The 9,177-nt window shown below is 41.5% G+C and overlaps 1 protein-coding gene and 1 non-coding gene across 2 annotated transcripts; both read left to right on the top strand.

Annotated features, from left to right (window-relative positions):
- Positions 1-1,358: 1,358 nt before the first annotated feature.
- Positions 1,359-5,244, top strand: LOC147226651 (heat shock cognate 70 kDa protein-like). Its single transcript, XM_086160341.1, has 9 exons — positions 1,359-1,513; positions 2,401-2,610; positions 2,711-2,916; positions 3,006-3,158; positions 3,264-3,819; positions 3,913-4,115; positions 4,313-4,511; positions 4,594-4,826; positions 4,972-5,244. The coding sequence occupies exons 2-9, from the start codon at positions 2,406-2,408 to the stop codon at positions 5,167-5,169; spliced, it is 1,953 nt and encodes a 650-aa protein (XP_086016467.1). The 5' UTR covers positions 1,359-1,513; positions 2,401-2,405; the 3' UTR covers positions 5,170-5,244.
- LOC147226652 (small nucleolar RNA SNORD14) lies at positions 4,145-4,237 on the top strand. Its single transcript, XR_015107240.1, has one exon. It is a non-coding gene; the product is annotated as a small nucleolar RNA SNORD14 (small nucleolar RNA).
- Positions 5,245-9,177: the final 3,933 nt, after the last annotated feature.

The following is a 9,177-nucleotide window of genomic DNA, read 5'->3' on the forward strand; positions in this document are numbered from 1 at the left end:
CTCACCTCACAGAACATTTATATTTGTGAATTGGAGGAAATTTGATTAACTTCATTGCAATTAGTGACAATTATATTGGAGTTGTAAATCATGGAATTCCATATCACATATGGAACTGTGATGTAACATGGGTATGATGGCATGCCAAAGCAGAGCGAGAAAAGAGAAACTCTGATGTGACCTTACCTCAGATTGGAAAAGGTCATTAGCTGATGATGTCACAAAGGAGCCAAATCTCTGTGCGGTGGTTATGTTTGTGTATGAGGGTTTTTCTGTTGGACAAAACCAGTTGGGATTAAGGTGTGTATGTATGTGTATTTTCTCTGTGAATTTTCAGGGACTCACGCATTTCACCCTGTGGCTCATTTAATTTATATGAAGCATGGTATGGAACTTAAGACATTATGTCATGCACATCGTGGTCCGACACACACACACACACACACACAAAGTACAGTTAAGCAATCAGGCAAAACCAGCCTTGTTGTGTGAACTGTTGACAAGACTAGGCAAGTCTGGAGCCTGATATATTTCCTTAATGTTACATAAGATAGGAGGGTGTAACTTGAAAATTCCCAGAGGAATGTAACCAACCCTGGCTCCAGGGGCAGGAGTGAGTTTAGCAGCCGGAAAATGTGTTTCACTCCACATGACTCCTTCAGATCCTACTGCACTGCAGTGGTGGTCAGTCTATGCCGTCCACATGGCATTCTAGGGTTGTTTGCGAGTTGTGTATGTATGGTAATAGCTTTACAAGAATTCACAAGAAAAGATGGGTGATGAGAGTAGTTTTCAATTGAGAGCCGTATGTGTGTTTACATCATGAAGCATCAGGATGCCAGGGCAGAGGGCATACAATGTAATTTCAAATGAAAATTAAAATATTAAAATATTGTTGAAACTTATATTTAGTTTATTCATTTGACTCTTGAATGTAGAATTAGGTCAATATAATACATGACTAAGCAAACAAACTGGACAACGTGTACTTTACGCTAGTCACTTAGGACAAATGACGCATTCGACCGCATGCGAAGTGAGGATCGCATGTTCAGAAACAACACTATTTCCTGCAGTTTGTGGACAGACGATATAGAGTCCTATTCTGAGCAGCTACTTTACTCTTTTCGGCGTTTCGGCACCGGTGAGTCAACACCACACCCGGAAGAATAGAGCACACTTTGGCTTAGGTATTTGCGTGAGTGTCAGCGGAGGACATAGTGCAAACTAAATGAGTGTACTTCCGGTTTCGGAATCAAGTTTTATCTTTTAGGCTCAATCTGACGGACACTCAAACCGGAAGTTGTCAGAGGCGTTAGTCAAGAGCCATTGGAGGATCGTGGAGGTTCTGACGTCTGATTGGCTGCTTGCCGGCGATATATATGTATATAGCTCGATTACAGCTTCCTTTTCATTCAGCCGCTCCTCGTTCCGGCAAGGACAGGTCACCCAGTCTTTTTTCCCCCCTCTCCTTCATTCCAGCAAACCCGTCACCTTCGGCGAGAAAAATCCGGTAAGTTTGCCCCCTTATGTGAGTGTGTATGTTAACATTTTATGTAATCAAATTGTTTTTTTTTTTGGAGAGGTGGTGCTGGCTCATACTATTTTATTTATTAATTTTCCTTTGTTTCATATTCATTGTCATGCTAAAACGAGCTTGATTCTCATACCAAAGGTTAACTGCCAAGGTTATATGGACGTTGTATGGATAATGGCGGTTCCATCTTCAGCAGTAACACTGGAGTGCGCGTTGGGGGCGGAGACTCTTGAGCCTTTCGAGAACCTTCTCGAAAAAGGAGGAGTCCCTTAACGGAAAGGACGTAGCGCCCGGTTTTCCGCAATTTACAGTTGCGATATATTGCAATTTTTTTAGCACATTGTGTTTTTAACGCTCGGAGGTTAAAAAAAAACAAACATTCGGAAGCGTCAACCAATATATTTCGAGGTATTTTAATATTTGTACTTCGCCTATCGCCCAACATTAAGTGTCTTTGTGGGGGGCGACAGCAAGGCTGTCACGTGGTCAAATCAACCGCCATGCACGTCAACGTCTCCCTCCTCCGCAACCCGTCGATTTACACTCAATTCTTGTCATATCAACTTTTGGCTATTATTTCTTAAATTTATAATTCTTGATTTTTTTTTTTTTCTATCTTATTTAGGTTTAAAATAATTTCACAGTCCAAGGGGAAAAAAGTTTGGCATTTGTAATATCAATGTGTGTTTTAATCTATATTCTGTCATGACCTGTACCTGAAGAAGTACCTATTTCTTACTTAATTTGGCTTTTCTGCTAATACCGTCGTTTGTAATGAGTGAAGGATGCAGTAATTTATGTCTTTTCGGGTGGGGGACCTTCAGTGATGATATATTTATGCAAAAACTGTGCCCCAATTACAGGCAACATGTCAAAGGGACCAGCAGTTGGTATCGATCTTGGGACCACATACTCCTGTGTGGGTGTCTTCCAGCATGGCAAAGTTGAAATTATTGCCAATGACCAGGGCAACAGGACCACACCCAGCTATGTGGCCTTTACGGACACAGAGCGTCTCATTGGGGATGCAGCCAAGAACCAAGTTGCCATGAACCCCACAAATACAGTCTTCGGTAAGAGAAGAGTGCAATTTAATTTTTAGGACTATCGGTCTTGACCAAATGACCAAACCTGATTTTTACATTTTGTAAAGTACCAAACTTTCTCTTGTAGATGCAAAGCGACTGATTGGCCGAAGGTTTGACGACGCAGTTGTACAGTCTGATATGAAGCACTGGCCATTTACAGTTGTCAGTGAAAGCACTCGTCCCAAGGTTCAAGTTGATTACAAGGGTGAGACTAAGACCTTCTCCCCAGAGGAGATCTCCTCCATGGTGCTGACAAAGATGAAGGAAATTGCTGAAGCCTATCTAGGAAAAGTAAGCCTTTGCACAGCAATATGACAGCCAAATATCAAGTCTTTTCCAGGAACTTCCCTTAAAGTTGGGCTTGTTTTTTTTCCCCCCAGACTGTCACCAATGCAGTAATTACAGTACCTGCCTACTTCAACGACTCTCAGCGCCAGGCCACAAAGGATGCTGGTACCATCTCTGGCCTCAATGTGTTGCGTATCATCAATGAGCCAACTGCCGCTGCCATCGCCTACGGGTTGGACAAGAAAGTAAGTCATGCAAGTGATGTCCAAATGGTTTGAAAATGTGATCCATGAAGAATCACATGAAAAATACTTGACTGGTTCTCAAATGTTTGTCTGATATGTTTTCAGGTCGGTGCTGAGAGGAATGTTCTGATCTTTGATCTTGGTGGGGGCACCTTCGACGTGTCCATCTTGACCATCGAGGACGGCATCTTTGAGGTCAAGTCCACCGCCGGTGATACTCATCTTGGAGGAGAAGATTTTGACAACCGCATGGTCAACCACTTCATCGCAGAGTTCAAACGCAAGTACAAGAAGGACATCAGTGACAACAAGAGAGCTGTCCGTCGTCTGCGCACAGCTTGTGAGAGGGCAAAGCGCACCCTGTCTTCCAGCACCCAGGCCAGCATTGAGATTGACTCCTTGTACGAGGGAGTAGATTTCTACACTTCCATCACCAGAGCTCGCTTTGAGGAGCTCAATGCTGACCTCTTCCGGGGCACCTTGGACCCAGTGGAGAAATCCCTCCGCGACGCCAAGATGGATAAAGGCCAGATCCATGACATCGTCCTGGTCGGCGGCTCCACCCGTATTCCCAAGATCCAGAAGCTGCTTCAAGATTTCTTCAATGGCAAGGAGCTGAACAAGAGCATCAATCCAGATGAAGCTGTTGCCTATGGAGCGGGTGAGTGTCAAACAGTTGTGGTACAATTTAATATTTCTGACTTTTCTTGGAAATGAGAAACTGATGACTCTAACAATCTACTTTATTTCCCAGCTGTTCAGGCTGCTATCTTGTCCGGTGACAAGTCTGAGAATGTCCAGGACTTGCTGCTTCTGGACGTCACCCCACTGTCCCTGGGTATCGAGACAGCCGGAGGGGTTATGACTGTCCTGATCAAGCGCAACACCACCATTCCTACCAAGCAGACTCAGACCTTCACCACCTATTCTGACAACCAGCCAGGAGTGTTAATTCAGGTGAATACCTCATTCTGCATCTCCGTGTTTCGCTGTGATGACGTTTATTCCAGCCATTCGTAGTTTCCACCAGAGGTCTTGCGACCAAAGATGGCCCCGACCTTCCTTGGATGTCTGAGCGAAAAAAAAAGAAAAAAAAAGCACTGGTGTCAGTGTTTGTTTTTTCAACTTGCCTAACTGGCCCATCATTTCAACAGGTGTACGAAGGCGAGCGCGCAATGACCAAAGACAATAACCTGCTGGGCAAATTCGAGCTGACAAGCATTCCTCCTGCTCCTCGTGGTGTCCCTCAGATCGAGGTGACCTTTGATATTGATGCTAATGGCATCATGAATGTTTCTGCCGTAGACAAGAGCACTGGCAAAGAGAACAAGATCACCATCACCAATGACAAAGGTACAAAATGAATAAAAATGCAAGTCATTCAAAGACCTGCTCCAGACTTTAAAATGTTGATCTTGCCTGTGGTTTTCATCAGGTCGTCTGAGCAAGGATGATATTGAACGCATGGTTAAGGAAGCTGAAGCATACAAAGCTCAGGATGACGTCCAGCGTGACAGGGTGGCGGCGAAGAACAGCCTGGAGTCGTACGCCTTCAACATGAAGGCCACAGTGGAGGATGAGAAGCTTGTTGGCAAAATCAGCGATGATGACAAGAAGACCATTTTGGACAAGTGCCTTGAGGTTATTAGCTGGCTTGACAAGAACCAGGTAGGTTTACCCTAAATTGAACCAATACAGCTGGAAATGTGCTATCTAGCCTGCCATCTGATACATCTCTGACTCTTCTCTTTTGGACACGGACCATGAATATTTTTAATGGGAAACTGTTCCTGTCTATTCTCAAATTCCACAGATTGCTGACAAGGATGAGTTTGAGCACCAACAGAAGGAACTGGAGAAGGTGTGCAGCCCCATCATCACCAAGCTGTACCAGAGTGCTGGAGGTATGCCTGGTGGCATGCCTGAAGGCATGCCTGGTGGCTTTCCTGGTGCTGGTGGTGCCGCCCCTGGTGGCGGATCCTCTGGCCCTACCATTGAGGAGGTTGATTAAGCATTCCACCATCACCTTGAAAAAAACAAAGAATTGTGCCCTCTTGAAACGAAATAAAAACTCTAGAGGAATGAACTGTTTGATTTACAAAGAAGTGTTTTTTTTTTTTTTTTTTTTTTTTTTTTGTTTATAAAATAATTTAACTGTCCATGTGCTGATCTGCAAGTTTTGTTAATCAAATCAGTAACTGTAATCCTGTGAATAAGAATGAAGGCAGTTGGTACTGCAGGATAATCATGTTTTAATGAAACTAGGTGTCTGACAGCTATATGTCAAGAAAGCATCTGACACTTATTTAGATAGTACTTAAGAATTCTGCAGTGATGCCATAAGTATCTCCAGGCATGACTCAGCCACTTTGCTACACTTGTTCCACAAGACCTGTTTTTTTTATCTAAATACCACTCCTTGACACTACTATTGACTAACCACCCATTAGGAGCTGCACAGATAATCATCTAAAGAATACATTTTTTTAAAACTACCTCACTCTCCTCACAGGAAACAAATTCTTTAAAGGCTATTTAGAAATCATGGGCAAGGGTGTCTGGTGGTTCTCAGTCATCTAGGTTACGGTGAATTCTTGTAATGGCAACTGGACTTGAGTTTTCTTCACACATGGTTCCTCTCCCCCCCCCTCCCCCCATCTTTAGTTCGAACAACTCTATTTCATCAATGGCATCAGGGTAACTTGTAAATTTGATTAGAAATTTAGGCAGTGGAGGTTAAATCACCCAAACTTTCCAAGTCTCAAACATCACAGTAATGTTCTCCCAATAAAAGGAAGCTTTACATTTGATGCATTGACACATTTAAAACTTGATGCATAATAAAGGTTGAAAATCTAAATACCAAAAAAAACTCCCAACTTAATCTGGACTAAATGACTGGTGTAAACACTGACACAAACCACAGGAGTAAGGTGAATTGACCTGCTGTGGTGAAATGATAAAATCTGAACCCCAAGAAGATGATTGTTATGGATTTCAGGAGAGCACACCCAGCACAGCGGTGTTTTGGTGGTGTGTGACATCAAGTTCCAGGGTGTGTACGTGTCTGAGGATGTTCTCCTGGACCAATATACTGTGTTAAAGGCCAGTATACCAGCTTCTCCACCTCTGCTGCAAGTTGAGAGGAACCAGAACCCAAATTTGCGCACCTTCTACAAGGGCACCATTGAGAACATCCTGACCAGCTGCATCACAGCATGGTATAGCGCCTGCACTGCGTTCTGTTATAACACCTTCCAACACATACTGAGAACAGCTGAGAAGATTGTTCGGCGTCTTCTCCCCTCTCTCCAGGTAAGGGTTAACGCACAAGGCCCTCCATAATACAGGCCACCCCTCCTGCCCAGTGCTCACTGCAGGGAGACAATGGAGTCTCAAGGTTAGGACCAGCAGAGTCAACGACAGCTTTATCTCCCAGGCTGTCCAGAACGCCCTGTTGCTGACTGAATAGACTTTGACTTGATATGCAACATAAATTGTCGAAAGCTTTTGAACCAAGAATAATCAAGAGACTACACAATTTCCTCATGTGTTAAACACCGCTCAATATGTTGTATGTGGGTACATGTCCGATCACTGAAATGTACCGGATTTAATACATACACAAAATACTTAATTTCAATAGTTCATTTCACGATGAAATATTCCGCGCTAACGTGCCATTTAATGTCAAAACGGCCGTCACTGAAAAAGCAACATGGAGTTTCTGGCACCCAGACTTTTTCCGAGGATCCATGAACGCACCATGCGTCGCTGTCTCCATGGCAACTCCACCACGTCTCTGGCAGAGCTAAACAGGTGAGTATGTATAAGAATTAGGCTTAAATTCTCCTAGTTTCATGATTACACAACACCTCAATAATGAATTGTTATATTTATCGCTGTTAATAAATTACATTCAAAGTAGTTTCACGGGATGTGAAGAGCGTTGTTTTGTCACGTGGACTTCCTTCGGTCTAAAACACGATGCTAGCTGCAAGGCTAGCTGACAAAACTAACCTCGCCGATTCGTTTGGCAGAAAACATACAAATATTGTACATATATTAAACGAATTATTTCCCAAATATGTCATGTTTTTTTTGAGAGGTTTTGGGAGGGGGGGGGGTCATATATTATTCAACATCTCACTTCAGTGTCCCTGTATTGGGGCCTGGAAGGGTGTGTTAAAACAAAACATTGCCTAGTTCTCCCCAGATGAAAGTAGCATGTCTGCTAACCAATTATACATTTGAATCTCCCAATTGAGCTTGTTAATAGCAAGTGCCATAAATACTGCAAAACCAAATTGCATGCAATGAATAGGGGCCCACGATTGTTTGAGTGTGCGTGTAGAGTAGTTGTTTACCATAGTGGTGCTGTAAGAATAGAGTCAAGTCTGTTAACAGAGTTTCCACACTTACTGGCATAAATACAAAAATGACAGGGAATCAGGATCTCTCCTCTGATGTGGTGTTTACCATCTCAAAAAGAAGTGCGACAAGAGAAAAAAGGCAACTTTTATGTGAATCCAGCATATCATTGACCATGAAAGAGATGGAAAAATTGGCCAAAGGATGAGCAAAAAAGGGCAGTATAAATAAACATAGGATTATCAAAGTCAGAGGGGATGGCGATTGAACCAAAAGTACATAAAATCAAAGTGGACTAAATGTGGCAACAGCAAAAATATAATGCAATTATTGCAATGCAGTCTGAAGCTGCAAACGACTATCTTTGAACAGAATGTGTTGATTTTCGTTAGATCATGAGACCATATAAATGGTCTTATATTTTTTTATCGTTGTTCGATTGGAACTTAAATCCTGCCACGTCATGACAATATAGTCATGTGTTTTTTTTTGTCATTTCTTTCTTACTGCTATTGCTTGTGATACTGTAATACTGTTTTTTATTATAGTACAGCATTGTTGTCCTTTGTAAGCCCAAGTGTAAGCATTTTGCAATTACAAACGTTTTGACAAAATAAAATCTTGCAGAGGTCAAGAGTTCAGAGAATAAATATTAAAAAGTATTCCAAAATTCTGATAAGTGAAAGAGCTATTACAAATGACACTGCTGACCCTGTGTTGAAATGTTATGCCCAACATCAGGCCTGAACCTGGATAAAGTCCTGTTGTATGGAGGATCAGTGGTTATTGGCCCAAACTGAACAGCCATACAGAAAGAATATCTCTCCATTTGAGTGTAGTCCAAGTAATTTCTATAACAACATTCATGATTTTTCTTCATTATGAGTATTTGCCTGTTCTTCCATTTTCAAAAGTTTGGTTGACCCTATAGAATTATGAATACATGAATACATGAAACATGAATATTAAAATATTACAAATTCTGGCAAGAGGTCTCAAAATATATGCATTTAACTAATGTATAGACTCACATGTTTTTGTTATGCAGTATATTTAGAATCTAAAAGCTTTACATTCATTGTAAAGTGTAATACAATACGATTAAAAGAATCAATTTAAATACCACTGCAATATATCTTTCAATTGTGTAACAATGCACTGAGTTTACTGGCATCAAATATGATGATCTAATAATTTTCATTCATTGGTTATGAGCAGTTCTAAGGTTTACCGGAGGTGTTTCCACTTAGTTAACCAAGTCAAAAACATTTGCAATGGTTGGATAAAATATAATCTATAATAGATGCAACTGGCATATCAGAATTATGGTCTCCAATTTAACAACAGGTCCTCACCTGCTGATTTTTTGTGAACTGATTATTGTATTAATAAAGAAAATCTGGTAGAAATTTTTGTTATTGCCCTTTAAAATTACAGACGGAAAGGGACTTTGGATGCACATTAAATCTGTGACAATATAAACACATGTAAAACCAGATACCTTCTTCACTAACTGTATATTTGAAAAGGATGAATAAAATAGTTTGGCCAGATCTCAAAGCCAGTACAGTGCAACGCCTGCACTCTGGATCCTAAATAACAAAAGAATAAACACCTCTAACAAATTTACAAAACTGACTACAATCTT

Source organism: Fistularia commersonii, chromosome 15, assembly GCF_037954325.1.
Source record: "Fistularia commersonii isolate RoL2024-O1a breed Wild chromosome 15, RoL_Fcom_v1.0, whole genome shotgun sequence".
NCBI lineage: Eukaryota > Metazoa > Chordata > Actinopteri > Syngnathiformes > Fistulariidae > Fistularia > Fistularia commersonii.